General features: G+C 40.4%; 1 protein-coding gene across 7 annotated transcripts in view; it reads left to right on the forward strand.

Moving 5' to 3' along the window:
- Nucleotides 1-19,642, forward strand: part of sycp2l (synaptonemal complex protein 2-like) — a 145,696-nt gene that overhangs the window by 43,340 nt on the left and 82,714 nt on the right. For all 7 annotated transcript variants that reach the window (XM_069913360.1, XM_069913359.1, XM_069913361.1 and 4 more), the window contains exons 14-15: nucleotides 12,414-12,486; nucleotides 15,672-15,808. In XM_069913360.1, coding sequence (XP_069769461.1) covers nucleotides 12,414-12,486; nucleotides 15,672-15,808 — 210 coding nt within the window. The remainder of the gene's footprint in view (nucleotides 1-12,413; nucleotides 12,487-15,671; nucleotides 15,809-19,642) is intronic.

Genomic DNA, 19,642 nt, shown 5'->3' on the forward strand with positions numbered 1-19,642 from the left:
AAGAAAATAACAATCTGTGAAAAAGAATTTCAAAAGAAAGCTACTGAATTCCAAAAGATCCAAATAACTAATTTAAAGTTGAAGTATAATAAGTTACAGTCATATCGATTTGAATGTTTGTTGAATCGTTCAAAAAATAAATTTTATGAATGGGGTGAGAAAGCTCATAAAGTGTTAGCTTGGCAGTTAAAAAAAGAACAGTTATCTAGGATTATACCAGCTATTAGAAATAAATCGGGTATTACTTTTAGTCAAAAAGAAATTAACGATGAATTTTGTAATTTTTACAAAAAACTTTATTTGACTGAATGTAAAGAGATAAAAGAAGATGCAATAGACTCTTTTTTGAAAAATATTAATTTACCACAGTTATCTCAAGAAGATAGACAAGAGTTAGATAAACCTTTTACGGATAGTGAAATTGAAATGGCTATAAAAGATATGCCAAATGGAAAAGCGCCTGGTGGAGATGGTTTTTGTATTGAGTTTTACAAGACTTTTTATGTCGATATATCTTCTTTATTTAAGAATGTAATTCAACAACTTTATGATACTTTTCAATTACCTGAGTCTTGTTCTAATGCTATAATTACAGTTATACCAAAAAAAGATAACGATCCTTTACAGGTAGCTTCTTATCGTCCTATATCTTTGTTAAATGTAGATATAAAATAGTGGCTAAAGTTATGGCTAATAGGTTGGCTCAGTATTTACCAAAGATAATACATCGTGATCAAACCTATTTTATAAAAAATAGGTATGCTTTGGATAATATTCTACGATTAATTACTTTGATAAATAGATCTAAACCTCAGAAGAATTATCCAATGGTGGTTTCATTGGATGCAGAAAAGGCATTCGATAGAGTAGAATGGAAGTTTTTATTTAAAGTACTTGAAAAGTTTTCGTTTGGTCTCTCATTTATTGGTATGATTAGGGCTTTGTATAATGGTCCGAAAGCTAGAGTTGTTACTAATGGTTTGCTTTCAGAATCCTTTAATTTAACAAGATTTACTAGACAAGGATGTCCATTATCACCTGCCTTGTTTGCTTTAGTTATTGAACCTTTAGCACAATTAATATGTTAGAATGATAGTATCAAAGGTATGAGAGTCTTGAATGAAGTTTATAAAATAAATTTATTTGCGGATGACATTTTGCTGTATTTGGTGGATTCCGATGTTTCTCTGCCAGCACTTCAAGATTCCTTAGAGATTTATGGTCAATTATCTGGTTATAAGATTAATTGGACTAAAAGTGAAATTTTATCAATTAGTAAAGATGATTATTCAATGTTTAGAAATATTATGAATTTGAAGTGGACGAAACAAATTAAATATTTGGGAATTAATGTTAATACTGACTACCAAAATTTATATTCACTTAATTATCTTCCTTTAATGAAGAAGATTAAGGCAGATTTAGTTAAATGGAAAGATTTACCTTTGGGTTTATTAGGAAGAATTAATACTATAAAAATGAATATTTTTCCTCGTATACAATATTTATTTCAATCAATTCCCTATTGTTTACAAAAAAGATTTTTTAAGGATCTATATAAAGTAATTAGGGATTTTTTGTGGAACGGAAAATTTCCTAGGGTGGCGTTGAAAAAAATTGATGTGGGATTTTCAATTTGGAGGGTTACGGCTACCTAACTTTCAATTTTATTATGAAGCAGCTCAATTTAGATTTCTTAGTGCATTAATGGCCGCACAAGATACGCCTAGAATTGGCAGTTATTTCTGAAAAATTTTCGAATGAATTTTAATTTCGATGGAATAAAAATTTGTTACGAACTTATGATGTACCAATATTGAAACATTTAATGAATTTATGGACAAGTAAATTACACAAAATGGGATTGAAAAATAAGTGGTCAGGAAGATTACCATTATATAATAATCAACTTGTTCCTTTCACGGTATCTAATACTATTTTGAAACAATGGGAGGAGAAAGAAATACATAATTTATCTGACTGTTTTCTAGAAGGTCATTTTTGTTCTTTTGTAGATTTGCAAAAGAGATTTGATATAAGTGGTCATTCTATATTTGTGTATTATCAGTTAAGATCTTTTGTAAAACAGGTATGCGGTCGTCAAATGAATTTACTGTCTGAAACTGATTTTGAGAAATACGTGTTCTCATCTCCAAAAAAGGGTTATATATCAGGTTTGTATCGTATTTTGTTGGAAAGTGAAAGTAAAATAGATTGGGATAAAGATTAAATGAAATGGGAAAAAGATTTAAATTTAACAATAACTGAAGAAGATTGGTCTGAAATTTGCTGTAATAGTGTTCGAAAATTGATTAATGCTAGATTGGCGATAATTAATTATAGTTTTATACATCAATTATATTTAACACCCGAAAAATTTTAAAAATTTGGTTTTAGTAAGTCAGATCTTTGTTTTCGTTGTGATCAGGTTTCTGGTACTTTTTTACATGCTGTTTGGTTGCGTGATCGGTTACAACAAATTTGGAAAGGTATTCAATCTGTATTTAATAATCTATATAATCTTCATATTGTATTGGATCCTGATATATTTTTATTAGGGAATATGCAACCGTTGATTGATTTAGAATTAGATAATTACCAGATCTCTTTTATTTACTTAGCACTGGCAGTGGCCAAGAAATGTATAGCGATTACTTGGAAGAATAAAAATGTATTGTCTTTAGATAGATGGTATTCAGAGATGAAGTTTTGTTTGGTTATAGAAAGAATATCTTTTTCTATACAAGATAAGATGTCTTTTTACGAGTTAAAGTGGACCCCATTTATTGATTATATACAATTTAAATAAGTTTGAATTAATTATTTTCATTTAAGTTCTTTTTGTTTTTGTTTTTCATATATATTTTTATATAATAAAAATTTTTGGATTAATAATTAATACTTAATTAATACCTTTTTTTTGTTTGTTTTTATATATATATATTGATCTTTTTTTTAAGATATATTTTTAATTTTTTTTATTATTATACTAATAGTATTAATTCTTCACTCTTTATCATGGGGGTGGGGAGGGGGGGGTTTAGGGGTTAAAAATAGTTTTTTTTAGTCTTAGTCTTTAGTTGTTAGGGGGAGATGCCGAGATTGGTATTGATTTAACAATGTTACTTTATACTTGTATTACTTTATTTTGTATTTTTTCTGTACGTGAATTACTTACTTTCTTTATATGTTAAAATTAATAAATAAAGTTTTGGAAAAAAAAATAAATAAATAAAATAAAAAAATAAAGAAAAAAAGAGTGGTGGATGCCTAGAATGCAGTGCCAGGCATGGTGGTGGAGGCTGAATCAATAGGGACATTTAAAATAATTTTAGGCAGGCATTCGGAAGCAATAAAAATAGGTTATGGGTGTGAGATAGGGAAGGTTTAGATTGTTGAGTATGTTTATATAGGTTGGCACAACATCGTTGGCTGAGGGGTCTGATGTGCTGTAATGTTCTATGATTCCCAGGTGAAAGTAACAAGCCAGAAGAGCAGAGCTGAAACCTGGTGGCTGCATTGCTAGGAGTAGATACTTTTCAAGAGGCTCAGCTGCCTTGTCTCGGTATCCACTGTCTCAAATAGGCACAGGCCCACCCAACTGTGGAAAGCAGATCACACGTCCATTGAGTTGACACAGCCCAGCTGAGTTTTGGTTTGCATTAATCCAGAGTCAGGATGGGCACAGAGCAGTGTCAAGGGCCTATCTCATTGGCCTGGAGACTAGGTGGTTACCTGGTGGCGACTCAAGTCTCCGCTGGTTGCGGAGACTAGCTGGGTTTCCAGGGAGTCGTGGGAAATTCAAACATGTTCGATTTTTTTTTTTTTTTTTTTTTTTTTTCCCCTTTCCCCCCCCCCCCCCCAGTCTCCAGCAGGTCTCGGGGAGGTCTCTGTGTCGTCTCCATCAGTTGCAACGATGTCACGAAGGCTAATTTTGTCCACGACGTCTCCGAGACCTGCTGGAGAGTGAGGAGATATCGCGGAGACGTCTCCCCGGTCATGGACAAAATTAGTTTATGCAACGTCGCAGCAACTGCCGGAGACATTGCGGCAATGACTCCGTGACATCTGGGCGAATTGGTTGTCACCTTGTCTGGAGACGTCGTGGAGACATCTCAGACATCACCCTGGCATCACCTTGGTGAGAGCGCAAGCCATTTTTTGGTCTCCCGAGTCGTGGCGATGTCTCCGCCAATGAGATACCAATGTTAGGCACACCAAGTGATCCTTGCCTCACTTTCTGTTAACGAGCTCATCCCTCCTCAGACCGGCCCTTAGTAGTTGCATGTTCTGCAAGAACCACTGTCAAGAAAGGCATGCATGCATATATTTTAAACCTGCTTCTGCCACAGAGAAGTGAATTTGTGAAATTGTCTGCCTAAGATGCAATCGAGGCAGCCTCTGTAAATGTATTTCAGGTACATATTGATTTTTGAATAAAGGTTAGTGGGGGGAGTGTTGTGGGAGAAGATAAGTAGATCTAAGCCATGATCTCACTGAATAGTGGAGCAGGCATAATGGGCCAGATGACGGACTCCTGCTCATATTTCCAATGTCTTTGTACCCCCATTTCTGGATGAACAAATAGTCAGTCTTCCTGCACAGCCCTGGAGCTTTTGTTTTTACTCTTCTTTCCACTTTTTAAAGGCATTAATTGAACTTGCTTTACCTGCCTCTTAAAATTGCACAGTCTGTAGATGCCATACACTGTTTTCCTTGTGAGGTCCCTGGCTTATCTGATAATCTTGTTCCAACTGTGCATTCCACTTCTTGACTGTATCCCCTCTATTGCCTCTACTCTCAATCTTCCTGACTGAAAGTACAGTTATTGCTTCATGCAGTGTGCCCATGTATATAGTCAATGATCCCTAGGGAATAGTCTCTAGCTTGGTGTGTGTGTTTAGTTGTTGAGGTTCTTCAAGACTGAGGAATTAATCATTTCTGGACATCTTGAGGTGAAGAAAATTAAGTTAGTAAAACACAGTCCAGCAGTACACAGAACATAAAGCAATACAGCGCAGAAACAGGCTTTTCACCCCAACATGTCTGTGCTGACCAGGATGCCAAATTAACCCGATCTGCATGCACATGTTCCCTATTCCCTCCCCTCCTGCTGCTCCATGTGTCTGTCTAAATGACTGAAAAACCTCCCATCCATCACCTTTCCTGGTGATGTGTTCCTGACACCCTCTACAAAAGAAAAACTTGCCTTGCTTTTAAACTTCTCCCCTGTAAAGCCATTCCATCTAATGTTTGGCATTTCCACCTGGTGGGCGGAATCCCTAATTACTCAATGCTCACCATAATTTTATAAACTCTGTTAAGTCTCCCCTCAGTCTCCGATGCTTGAATTTGAGGAATGTCCCGCTGAACTCTTTCTGCACCTTGCCAGAGTTTTGTACAGCTGCAGCATGACATCCCAAGCTTCTCCTTAACTCCCTGACTGATGAAGTGAATCATCCCTTGTACCTATTTTATTGAGCAGCTCACAGCTATGTGGTCTGATCTTATTTTCTTGTATTAATTCCTTCCTATACCTTTCCTAGAATTTGCTCCTTCCCAAGGCAATGTGACTGTGATTGCAAAGTATATTTGGAGAGATTCAGCGTAACTTCTTTATCCTGAAATCCCCAGGATCCCATATGCAAGTATCTGGTGTGCTTGCGCACAACAGTGAGATTTTTTCATTGTTTCAATCAGACATTTCGAGTGGTGTATTGGTGCAGTGATGTCACTTCTCTGATCCAGGGTTCCAGTTTTCTTCATCTCTTCTTGTGGAGTTTGCATGTTCTCCCATTGACTTGTGGGGATCTCTCCCCCATTTCTCCCCAGGTGCTCCTGCTTCCTCGCACATCCCAAAGATGGACTGGTTGGTTCATTAAAGTAGGTAAATAATGTTTTGATATTCTGTCAATGACTCTCATCAGATGAGAAGTCATCATTAATAGGCTTTAATCACCATAAACTGCTGAAACGTGTCATTTTGCTGGCCCAGAGGGGTTTGGGCATAGCCATCTTTATGGGGATTCTCGGGGAGGAGTTAGAGGTACAGAGGTGGGCCAGCCCATACAATACATTTGTATTAGACAACACTAAAAGTTACACAGTGGTTTCACCACATTCACCTCTTTTTAAAAAAGAGTCCAGCAGAGTGAAGTGGATTAATGTCCTTTACAGGTTCAGCCTGTCTAGTGGTCTTGTCTATTGTTGAAACCTTTGTAGTGCCGGCTGTGAGTCAGCAGTTGGCTCCTGAGTGGTGTTTTGCGTGACAGGCTGGGTGTCTGGTGGTTGAAAAGAGTTAATAGGGTCAGGGTGTAGGTTGTTCAGTCTATAGTTGGGGCAAGGCTCCAGGTACCATTAGTGGGGCCAGGTACCTAATTGTGTCATCGGTAGTTGTGGGGAGGGGGGAGGTTACTGGTTGGTCGATCATGGGGGTTCTGGCATGCACCAGGTCCTGGACAGAAACAATGTAAGTGTACTGGGGGTTCGTGTGGAGGAAGTGGACCTCTTGACCAGGGGATCAGTCTTCTGGCTTCTAGTGTGTCTCCGAAGCAGAATGGGCCCTGGAATCGTCAGCCAGAATCGCAGTGTGGTTCTTGCTGCCAACTTCCTGGGGAAGGAAAACAGCCTTTCATGCAGCATTACGTTTGTAGCAATACAGAGGAGGGACCTGATAGTGGGGAGTGCCTCTGAGAGGACCTCTTGCCACTGGGAAGCGAGTAGGCCTTTTGACTGCACATTGGTCAGTCAGCCGTGTGAACGGTTTTCCAGCCCGGTAGTGCCTCCAGTGGCACATTGCTTCCACTATGGCCTGGACCTCCTTCTCAATAGCTGAGTGCTGGATTTCAGGGCCCTGGAAGGTGTGAGGGAAAGAAAATGCTACAGGCTTGCCTTACTGGTTAAGTGTGGCAGCCAGGGCAAAGTCAGATGTATCCCTCTCCACCTGGAAGGATGAATTAATCCACAGCATGCATTGCCCTCTTGACAATGTCATTCTTTATGCGTGTGAAGGCTGCTTGGGCTTCTGCAGATTGGGGAGGATAATGGCCATTTTTACCAGGGGCAGGCCTGGTTAATTGGGGACCCACTGGGTGGAAATAGGAGAACCCCAAGCACCTTTTCAGGGCCTTGAGACTGTGGGGCAGTGGGAGTTCTAGCAGGGGACGCATACAGTTAGGGTCAGGCCCAATGATTCCATTCTCCACCACGCAACAGAGTATTGCCAGATGTTAAGTCCAGAACCGGCATTTCTTCTGGTTATGTGTGAGGTTGAGCTTTTTGGCTGGCTGGAGAAATTTTTGTAGGTTGGCATTGTGGTTCTGCTGGTCATGGCCTCAGATGTTCACGTTGTCTAGATAGAGAAACATGGCCTTTAACCCATGGTCTTCCTCTGGAATACGGAAACCCTTTTAATGACCTCAAAGGGGACCTGGAGGATGTGGTAGAGGTGGCTATCTCCCTCAAATGTCATGCATTGGCTCTCTTCTGGGTGGATCAGGAGCTGATGGTATGACAAGATCGATGTTTGAAAAGACTTGGTACTGGGCAATCTCGTTCATCATTTTGGCAATGCAGGGGAGTGTGTAGGCATCCAGTTGAGTGAATTGGTTGATGGTCTGAATGATCTATGACCATGTGGGATTTGTCCCCACTCTTTACCACTACCACTTATGCCCTCCAGGGGCTAGTGCTAGGTTCTATAATCCCTTCAGCTAGAAGTCATTTAACTTCTGCTTTAATGAAGGCTCTATCCCCAGGGCAATATTGCCTTCTTTTGGTGGTGACAGGTTTGCAGTTGGGGGTGAGGTTCGCGAACAGGGGCGGCGGTGGGACCCAGAGATTTTCGTGTGCAATGCAGGAGTTTCAGGACGCTGATTGGACGTGTTCAGAGGGAAGGGCAATTGTTGGTCACTGCGGACCGTGAGGGAGGGGTAAGGCCCGCCATATTTCATTAGGACACTCTTGAATTGGCATTGAAAGTCCAGTCCCAATATGACTAGTGTGCAGAGTTGTGGCATAATGAGGAGTTGAATTTTTTTTTTTGTATTTAGTGCCACGCACAGTCAATGTCATGGTGCAGCTGCCATGGTTCTTGGTCGAGTATGATCTGGATGCCAAAGAGACTATCCACTTGGCTGGGGTCACAGTGATGGAGTAGTGCTGTACTGTGACTGGTTGAATGTGCTCCTGGTATCAAACAGGCAATTTATAATCTGACCATTTACCTAATGTCCATCATAGACCTGGCTAGCTGATGTGAGCTGTTCTAGTCACTGTTCAATTCACTGCTACTCTACTGGCTCATTGGTGGCCCCCATGCTGCGCAAGTGGTGTTGTTCCTTGCTGCCAAAAGTGGTGCTGTCCCAGGTTGTCATCCCGTTGAGCCATCCTCCCTGACCAGAAGTGGCACTGGAAATGATATGGTCCAAAATGGTGATGGCTGCCAACTACATATGGCGCTGCTGGAGGAGGGTTTGGACCTACATACTCTTTCGTAATGCCCCCTCTTCCCACAACCAGAACAAGTTATGTCTCTGGCTGGGCAGCACTTGCATGGATGCTTCATGTAGTCACAGAAGTGACACTTCGGGTGCTCGATGGCAGTGACATGGGATCCCACGTCCCAAGATGGTGGTGCCCATGCTCCCCACAGAACAGTGGTGTTGCCAGAAGAGAAGACCTCTGCATTTTTCTATGCAATTTGGCCAGATCCATAAACTCCTGCAGGTTCTGATTGCCCTTTTCTAGGAGTCTCTGGTGAATGTGATTGGACCTGAAGCTGGCTACATACATCTCAGATTAGCTCCTCTAAGTGGATGGCAGCTGAAACTTCTCGGCAGCCACAGGCTTGTCCCAGCTCCCACAGGACTCACATATACTCTTCACTGACTCACCAAGCACGTAGGTGATAGGCCGGAAGATACCTGGCATAGATGACGTTTGTTGGGGTACAGTACTGTCTCTACAGGAGCTCCATAGTGGCAGTATAAGTACTGTAATGTCTGATCATTTGAAAAACACAGTGGCCAACCGCAGGTCCCGTTTGTCTTTGCTCTGCATGTTGTTTCATCTCAAGAAGGCATTGAGGCAATGTACCACTGATTGAACTTTATGGAAGACTCTAGAGTTTTAGAGTTAATGTCCAATTTATCCGCCCGTTTGGCCTTGTCCATGGCATGAAAGCATGGTGATTAAATTGATACGCTATCAATAACTTGCATCAAACTAGAAGTCACGGTTAATAGGGTTTAATCACCATAAACTGCAAGCATGTCTCATGTTGCTGGCCCGGTTCCAAGGCAGGTACTGAGGGAGGGGTTTGGGCATAATCGCTATTATGGGAATTCTCATTGGAGGAGTTACAAATACAGGGGTGGGCCAGCCCATACAGTACATTCTTGTTAGACAGCATTAACATTTACATTAGAAGATCCACTACATGTTTATAAATCCAAAAAGGAATTGAGGGAACATGCAAGGCAACATAAGTTGTGAGGCAACAGTTGTGGGAAATGGGACTGATGGAACTGGTTCACGAGAGCAAACATAGACCCTATGGCCTCCTTTTGTACCCTAAATAATAAATGTTCTCTTTTAGGGACTAATCCCATCAACCTCATTCTGTTAATTGTGGGTATTTTCGGATGTACTCAGATAAAAGACCAAATGTAACATTCATTCTTCATGAAGTATCCTCATCTCTTTTCTCAACTTGCCTGATCCCATGGATATCGTGACATTTTCTATTGTTATGAGCCCAGAGGACCCCAAAACCCAGCAGCAATAGTTATTCACCAAGACAAATGGTTACTTAAACAAAAGTTATCTTTAAAACAGAATCACAATTTAACTTCACTATTAACTAACCTAACTTAACTCCCCTCTAATTCGAAGCACACGTGTATGTAATGTGTGTGTGTAAGTTCAGAAAAGTTCTTTGATTCACTGTCCAATCTTACTTTTCATTTCTCCAAGTTCACTGGTTGCAGGCGATTCTTATATTGTGCACAGAATTTAACATTTATGAAGTTCACCAGGCTTTGGTGCTTGAAAGGTAAATGATTACCGTTCAGGAAGATTCTTGTCGGTTTTCAGAGAGAGATTTGTTGTTCGCTGGACACCCAAAACTAATTCCTTTTAATCTGCCACTTCAGTGTCTTGCCAAAGAAACTTGCCCCATCAGGGTTTTCCAGATGATAACCTATTTCTTTCAGGTCATGAAAAAGTTCCTTTTTGTTTCTCTTATTTCAATTGAAACATTAGACAGCCAATCCTCTCCTCTTGCATGAACCACAAGGACTTTGACTAGGCTGAACTAAGCACTCACAACCCATCTTCCAAATGGGGTTTTACACAAGCTTGCCAGCTTGTCCTGTGCCAGTCCCAGCCATTGTTGCTGACTGTAAAACTGCAGAACTAATCTCTCTCTCAGAGAAAAGCCTTTTGACTCCCTCTCTGCTTGTAAAACCACATGACCCTCTTAGAACAGCAATCAGCACTCCCAGACAGCCTGCGGTTCTGAACTACTCTGAGTTCTTTCATCTGTTCCTTTTCAAAACAACAATCCATTAGTGAAGTCTCTTAGGCACAATCCAAAGCTTTTGCAAAGGCTCTTGGAGCCACCCTAATTTGAGCAGAGCACCAGAATTTTAAATGATATCTATTTTGAAATGTTTGTATGTGACCTTGAAACAGATTATGTTGTGTTTGTATTGTATATAGGTATGTTTTTGGGAGATAAATTTGGGCGGGTATTTTAGTGCAGGTCACATATAAACACTTCAAAACGTCTTTCAAATGGGGTTTTCCACAAGTTTGCGAGTTTGTTCTGTTCCAGTCCCAGCTGTTGCTGACTGTAAAACTGCAGAACTGATCTCTGTCTGTCTCTGTCTGTCTCTGTCTGTCTCTGTCTGTCTCTGTCTGTCTCTGTCTGTCTCTGTCTGTCTCTGTCTGTCTCTGTCTGTCTCTGTCTGTCTCTGTCTGTCTCTGTCTGTCCCCTCCAAGCAGCACTCCCAAAGAGTCTGCAGCTCTGAACCTATTCCTCTGAGTTATTTCATCAACAATCCATTAGTGAAGTCTCTTGAGCACTCTTCAAAGCTTTTGCTCTTGGGGCCAGGCCTATCTAGCTTGAGCAGAGCTCCAGTATTTTAAATGAGATCTGTTTTGAAGTGTTTGTATGTCAGCCACACTAAAATTCTGCCCAAATTTATCTCCTAAAAATGTATCTATAATCCGTCACACTCTACACTGTGTGACCAATTGTGTTAGTTTTACTAGATAATTCCCAATGTTTCCCACTTGGTCTTCCAGAATCCCCATCATTTTTTAAAATAAAAGCCCTGAATGTCATTTGATATTGAGGAACTTCAATTTATTCAGAAAAAAATCTATTTAACTGGGACAAGTGAATGCTACTGCAATTTAGTAGGTTAAACCAGGGTGGGTCTTGTTCAATAAATGGTAGGGCCAAGGAATATAGGAACTTGAGAGTAGAAGTACATAGTCCCAAGAAAGTGGCAACATGGATAAGCAGGGTGGTGAAGAAGGTGCTTGGCATGCTTGCTTTCATTGGCCAAGGCATTGAGTACAGGAGAATCATATTAGAACTATACAAGAGGTAGGTGAGACCTAACCTGGAGTGTTGCATGCAATTCTGGTCAATACAGTCAAAGAGAAGGTGTCCTTTAAGCTGCAGGGTGCAGAAAAGTTTCAAAAGAATGCTATTGGGACTGGCGAGCTTGAGTTGCAAAGAGAGGCTGGTTAGGCTGAGACATTTTTCTTTCCTAATGTGCTGGAAGCCATATGAAGAGCATATTTGGGGTATATATTCTGAGGGTAGGGGAATCTAAAACTAAATGGCTTAATTTAATGTGAGAGGGAAAAATCTAAAAGGGGCATCTTCATTGGTGTGTCTGTGTAATGAGCTTCCAGAGGAAGTGGTACAGGCAGGTACAATTCCAACACTTAAAAGACATTTGGATAGATACATGGATAGGAAAGGTTGATAAGAGAATTGGTCAAATGATGTTAAACTCTGACTCTGTGAAGCTAACTTGCAATTAAATCCAATTTCAATGATGGGGATATTTTCTATGGAAATTTGTTCTTTGAAAGTTATGTACAGAAAGACCAAGCTGGGCCTTTGTAACCTTGTGGTACAGAGGTTTCATTAACAGCATACTTTCCTTCTGACACCAACTTAGCTTAAATTTGCCATTTTCAACCTTGCTCTCATGCATCAATAATAGCCAGCCAACAGCTAAATTTTATCCAAATTGTGATTTTATTTTTTTGCCATTTGCTCTGATCACAGAATTAATCCATTGAGCAATCCTCCCTCTTGCTCTTGACAATTGGTAACCCCAAACTAACCATCCATTTTACTTTTACAAATGTTTTGTTTATTCTTTTAGAAACCCCTTAACGTGAAGAGCTTGTCACCTTTTGCAACCAGCAAAAGTAGACTTCAAAATCTTTCTGACTCTGGTAAGTGACATTTGAACCTCAAGATCTCTGGGTAAATGTGAAAACTGGATTGGGGGTGGTGGGGGGGAGCGGGTGATAATTTTTTTCCTACCATTTTCAAAATTTGGTATGCAAGTGTTTGCCAGTGTATGAGCCATCGAATATTATGACCACAGCTACCAAATGCATTTAGTTCATATTTTCAAATTCTATGGGCTTTCTGTGTGGTTAACTAACTGTTTACATTTGTGATATTTTTTTCTTTTAAATGGTTGGAGTAAATGGTCAATGCATGAAGAAATAGATTGGTGTCAAGTTTAAATGTTACTCCAATAGTCTGGATATGCACTCGCCATCCATTCTTTAAATTCATTGGACTTTACAGCACAGTACTAGCCCTTCGGCCCACGAGCAGGTACCAACCTATGTAAACCTACTCCACGACATTCAAAATTCCTTTATTATAATAGTACAATAGAAGAGGTATTACATGAAATTGTCTTCTGCCTGCTGTAAGACAGACCAAGAGTCACAATTAGTGTTGCCCCTTGTAGTAAGAGAGAAAGAGAAGCAGAAGAGAGTCCCTTTAATCCTCTGTTTTTCTTGCATTCATATGCCTTTCTAAGAGTCATTTGAATGTCCCTCTTGTACCACCCTCCACCATCACCCCTGGCAAAGTATTCCAGACACTTACCACTCCCCAAGTAATGATGTACATCTAATGTCTCCCTTAAACTTACTTTCACTTGCCTCAAACAGACAGAGAATCGTGATTAATAGTCTTTAATCACCTTAAAGTGTCAGCATAGCTTGCATTTTGCTGGCCCAGTTCCAAGACAGGTACTGAGGGAGGGGTTTGGGTGTAACAACCTTTATGGGGCTATCTGGGAAGGAGGAGTCACAGGTTTAGGGTGCAAGCCAGCCATAGAGTAGATATAGATAGATAGATATATACACATTTGCATACACATGTATACCTAGTGGTAGCACCATACTTTTTGGAATTTGTTATTGTCACCAATTTAGAAGTTGGGATCATTATGAATTTAATTGTTCAATTTATCCTGACCTGTGTGGCTGGGAAATTATACTTTTTTGCATCTGCAAAGCCACTGCCTAATCTGATGACCATTTCCAACATTCTCCTTTTAGTTTGGGGTCTTAACAAGAGCTCTGACCTGTGTTTCATAGTATTTACACATTTCCCCCCTCTCTTTAAATGCTTTCTTTCTTACGAGCCCAGAGACCCCAAAGCCTAGCAGCAATAGATATTCACCAAGACAAATGGTTACTTAAACAAAAGTTGCTTTTAATTGTATTTAAACATGAAAACAGAATCACAATTTAACTTCACTATTAACTAACCTAACTTAACTCCCTTCTAATTCTAAGCACACGTGTGTGTGTGTGTGTGTGTGTGTGTGTGTGTGTGTGTGTGTGTGTGTGTGTGTGTGTGTGTGTGTGTGTGTGTGAATTTCAGAAAAGTTCTTTGATTCACAATCCATTCTCACTTCTCATTCCTGATTGCAGGCCATTCTTATATTGTGCATGGAATTTAACATTTATAAAGTTCACCAGGCTTTGGTGCTCGAAAGGAAAATGTTTATCGCTCAGGAAGGTTCTTGACAGTTTTCAGAGAGAGATTCGTAGTGTGCTGATACCCACAACTGATTCCTTTTTTAATCAGCCACTTCAATGTCTTGCAGAAGAACATTTTCCCCCTCAGGGTTCTCCAGATGATAACCTCTTTATTTCAGGTCACGAAATAGTTCCTTTTAGTTTCTCTTATTTCAAGTGAAACATTAGACAGCCAATCCTCTCCTCTTGCATGTACCACAAGGACTTTGACCAGGCTGAAGTAAACACTTACAACCCATCTTCCAAATGGGGTTTTACATAAGATTGCCAGCTTGTCCCCCCCCTCTCTCTCTCTCTCTCTCTCTCTCTCTCTCTCTCTATCTCTCTCTGTGTGAGAAAGCCTGTTTGACTCTCTCTGCTTGCAAAACCACATGACCCTTCTAGAACAGCAAATTCCACTCCAGATAGAATATGGCTCTGACATGTTCTTTCATCAGTTGTCTTTTTGTAAACAACAATCCATTAATGAAGTCTCTTAGGCACTCTCCAATGCTTCTGCAAAGACTGTTGGCCCCAACATGTCTAGCATGAGCAGAACTCCTGTATTTTAAATAAGATCTGTTTTAAAGTGTTTATATGCGACATACACTAAAAAAATACCTGCCCCAGTATATCTCCCAAAAAGATATCTGCATTCTGTCACACCTTCATTCTATGAACTCAACAGTTCAAGAAATGGCTGCATCAACTAGGCCACCCCAGCCTTACCCAGTCAGAGATGCAGCCATCCAGTTGCACCCCCACTGTAACCTGAGAATTGTGCAGGTTTCAATTAGTTGGCATCACATTTTTAATTGAAGAGCATAAGCCTAGTCTGCTTGAGCTTTTCTCAAAGGTGAGGCTCTGTAAACCATTTCCAATGGAAGTGCAAACATTATTGCATTTGGTGATTGGAAACTATGTAGTATTCCAGGTATAGCTGAACTGAGATGTAACAAGATGTGGTTGGAACACATCACTGAGGTGGTGGTGGTGGTGAAGGCTAATACAATTGGTACATTTAGAAGACTTTTAGGTGGATGTCATAAATAGAGGGTTATGACTGTGAGGTAAGGAGGGTTTACTTTGTTGAGTCAGTTTATATGGGCCAGTACATGCTATGTTAAGACTTCCTAGTTCTTGTACTTAATTTCTATTGCCATCAGGTCAAATGAGTATTGTGAGGCTTGTACGATAATTCTGTTTGTGGTCTTCTAAGAATTCAAATCATGCAATTCTACAGCATGAATTTGGCCCAACTTGTCCATCCAACCAAACCAGTCCTATTTGCTTGTGTTCAGTCTGTCCCCCTCAGAACTTTTTCCCTCTATGAATCTGTGAAATGTTTTTTAGATGTAGTCGTACACTGCCAATTGTCTACATGCTTCAAGGGAAAAGATTTGCAGATCCAACAGAAAGAAGAGGGTGTAGACTAATGACCTAATTATGGAAGTCTCTATTATGGAGACAATGGATTTGTAGCTACTTTTGACAGTATCATCTCATTCAACTAATCCATCATTTTTAACAGACATATGAAGTTTGTTCACTCAAAACCAATGAATATTTTAATGTTCAATCCCTTACAGTGAGAAGCAAAGATCTATTGCCAGCACAATCACAAAAAAATGGGAATAATGAAGATGTACAACATGCAGATGCCAAAGAAGGGCAGGCTTTTGACAACGTTTTCTCCAGGACCCCTTCTAATCAATCAAGTTCAAAGGTAGTTCCCAAAAACATTTGTATATGGTTTGTGAGATCTGGGGAGAGTTGACATGCCCATTATTTATTGCTCATCCTTGTTTGTCCTTGGGAAGGTGGTGGCAAGATGACTCTTAATCCACTGGAGGGTTTCTGGTGAAGGTAATCCTACAGTTGGGGATGGCATGCCAGCATTTTGACCCAGCCATCATGAAGGAATGGCCTTGGCTTTCCAATATCAGGATGGTGTGTGCTTGGAGGAAAACCTAGTTGTGGTGGTGCCTTTGTCTAGGGGTGGAGAGGGGAGGTGGGGGGGGGGTGCAGGAAGGGGTAGAGATGTAGGTCTGAGAGGTAGTGTCATAGTAACCTCAGCAATTAACAGCTGTTATTAATCTATCATTCTGTGAACTATTTGGATTGGGGAAAAGTTGGTTGTTGAACTCTGCAGACAATTTATTCAGTGACTCATCTAAACAACTGTCCACTTGAAACATGGACTAAATTCTGCAAGTGGATAACTTTTGTCAATTTAATCTTGACTTTTGTTTTCAAGATATTGCATTTAGTTGCTTTGAGAGTTGATGATGAGTTTATTGTCATGCACATTGTGCAATGTAAATATGCCTGAAATTTTTACTTGCAGCAGCTAAATAAGTCTTTGTAAAGAAAGAAAACTATAAAATTAAACTAATTAAATTGAAAGAAAAAATAAATATAGTAAAGTCCCTGTTATCCAGACCTCCAGCAATCAGTAAAAAAAGAAAATAAATAAACATCCGCTGATTCTGATCTACAGTCAGGCACATCAACTGCTCCAGCCGTCCATATCATCATCTATCCTTCAGGACTTTTCAGTTAAATGATCATGATATTAATTTTTAATCAAGTTAATTCTTTTGAAAAAAGTTTTGAGTTCAAGCAGCAAGTGAAGTATGTTCAGTGTAAACAGCGTAGCAGTTTATTTAATGTTACAGCACAAATTTTGTAAATTACACGAATTACCTGATTAAAGTGAACTTTACATAATTAAAGACTACAATACTGAATAATTTCAAATTATTTATATTTAGCTCTATCTTTTTTTCTTTTAAACAGTTTATTCCTAAATCTGGTGTATTAGTTACACATTGTGTGAATGAGTCTCTGGCAGTCAGAAAATTTAAATGTCCTGCATCCACCAATCTCTGTAGGTGTTGGAAACCAGAGGTTTTACTGTACATACAATAGATAATCACAGTACTGTAATACCAGAACCACAAAATGATGAATTAGCATAGACAGTTCAAGTTTAGTGTACTAAGGGGACATTCAAGAGTGTGATGGCTATTGGAAACTGTTCCTGACCTAGAGGTGCTGATCTTCAGGTTTCTGTACCTTCTGCCTGAGGGTAGCAGTGAGGTGGCGGGGGGGGGGGGGGGGTTCTTTCATGTTGGCTGTATACTTGAAGCAGGTCTCATAAATGTCTGCAGTTGATGGGAGGTGGGCATGTTTGCTACCTTTTGTAGTCCTGGGCATTTGTATTGACAAACCAGGATATCATTCAGCCATCTATTATACTTTCCACAGTGCACCTGTAGAAATTTGATAGAGTACCTGATGATGTGCTAAATCTCCTTGGGCTCCTTGAAGAATAGAGGTATTGCCTCCATATGTTAGCTCCAAGAAAGGTCTTCTGATATGAGGACTCCCAGGAACTTGAAGATTCTAACCCTCTCCACTTCCGTCCCATCAATGCAGACAGGTATATGGTCCTTTTTCCTTCCCTACCTGAGATCAACAACAAGGTCCTTGGTCTTGGTGACATTGAGAGCAAAATTGCTGTTCTGGCACCACCCAACTAGTTTCTCAAGTTCAAACCTGCATTTCAGTATGAATTCGACAACTCTTGGTTTGAAAACGTCAATTTGATTTTATCCACAGAGCATGATCTTGCCCAACAAGTAGCTGGCAGGGAGACTGTGACCTTGGCCATCAGCAGCTTCCTCATCCCATGAGACAGACTAGTAGGGTCAGGTCTTCACTGAGAACAGATTCTGAGCTGGCACAATACATTCAGATCCTTAATCCTGAGTGGGGTGGCAGAGTCGATCCCTGTTTGAGAAAGTGACGAAAGCTCCTCTCACACCTGCACCTACACACTTTGCTTGAATGTTCGGCTACAGCAAGTACAAATTTCAGTGCATACATACATTGTACAATGTGTATGACAGTAAACTCTTTGGAGTAACAAAAGCTGAGAGGCAACTTAATAGAAGTCTACAAAATTATGGGAGGCATAGATAAGGGGGACAGCCAGCATATTTATCCCCAGAGAGACCATGGCAAATGCCAAAGGCCATCTATTTAAGGTGATTGAGGAAAGTTTAGGGGAATGTCAGAGATAAGTTTTTTTACACAGGTGCCTGGAGTCCATTGCAAGGGCTGGAGGTGGAAGCTGGTACAATAGGGATATTCAAAGGGATCTTGGATGGGCACAAGAATGGAAGAAAAATAAAGGGTTATGGGTGTGAAGTAGCGAAGGATTAGGTCGTTGTGGAATAGATTTATATAGGTCAGAACAATGTCGTGGGCTGAATGTGCTGTGCTGTAGTGTTCTATGTTCTAAACTCATCATATCATTTATTTTAAGCCATAGAGAACTACAGCACTGAAACAGGCCCTTTGGACCATCTCGTCTGTGCTGAACTTTTATTTTGCCTCGTCCCACAGAGCTGCACCCAACCTATATCCCTCCATATCCTTCCCATTCATACAACGTTCCTCGGATTCTTGGAGTCACTCTCCTGAATACAGCACACGTCATCCTCAGATGTGTACAGGATGAAATCATTGGGGAATGTTGGGGGTTCAGAGGGGTGGTTCTTCGTTGTTGCTGTCATTAAATCAGGCATAGAAGGCATTGAGTTCCTCTAGGAGGGAAGGTTTGTTGTCTGCTACTTCACCGGATTTGGTTTTGTAGCAGGATATGGCATTTGGGCCCTGCCACAGCTGTCGGGTGTCCCTTGTTGTTTCCATTTTCATCTAGACTCTCCACTTCACCAGAAAGATAGCTTTTTGCAGGTCATAGTTGCTACTTCTATATTGATCTGGATCTCTGGATTTAAATACCTATGATCTTCATAACAACTTCATCATAACATCCTGACTCCTATACTCAATACTTTGATTTATGAAGGCTAATGTACCAAAAGCTCTCTTTATGGCCCTATCTACTTGTGACGCCATTTTCAAGAAATTGTATCTGTATTCCGAGATCCCTCTATTCTACTGCACTCCTCAGTACCTTACCATTTTCAGTGAATGTCCTTTCTTGGTTTGTCCTACCAAAGTGTAGCACCTCACATTTGCCTGCATTAAATTCCATCTGCCATATCTCATCCCATTTTTCCAGCTGGTACAGATCCCTCTACAAGCTTTGAAAACCTTCCTCATTGGCAACTGCATTTCCAATCTTTGGTCATCTGCAAACTTCAAGATTCCTTTATAGTTGAGAAGTAAAACAAGCATAATATTACACAAAATTAGCTTTATTCTGCCTTAAAGCAGGCAGATTCGCCATTAGGAGAAAAAGAACCAGAGGAGAACCCCCCCTCCCCCTCCCCAGAGTCACCAAGTGTCTGTAGATTTGCTTCCTGCATTCCTCAGCATCTGCAGCCACACAGACTTTAGTCCAAACCATCATCACCCTGAGCTCCAGATCCAAAATTTTGTCATGATCTGGAACCCTTCTGTACCCTTGGCACCCTCTTGCATCCCAGTTCTAATACCTGGTACTTCCTTTTGCCAATCTTTAGCAGCCCACAGCATATGTGGGTTCCTTGCCTCTAGTTGCCAACAGCCCACCGCCTGTGTGTCC

The sequence above is a fragment of the Narcine bancroftii genome, chromosome 1, assembly GCF_036971445.1.
Source record: "Narcine bancroftii isolate sNarBan1 chromosome 1, sNarBan1.hap1, whole genome shotgun sequence".
NCBI classification, from domain to species: Eukaryota; Metazoa; Chordata; class Chondrichthyes; order Torpediniformes; family Narcinidae; genus Narcine; species Narcine bancroftii.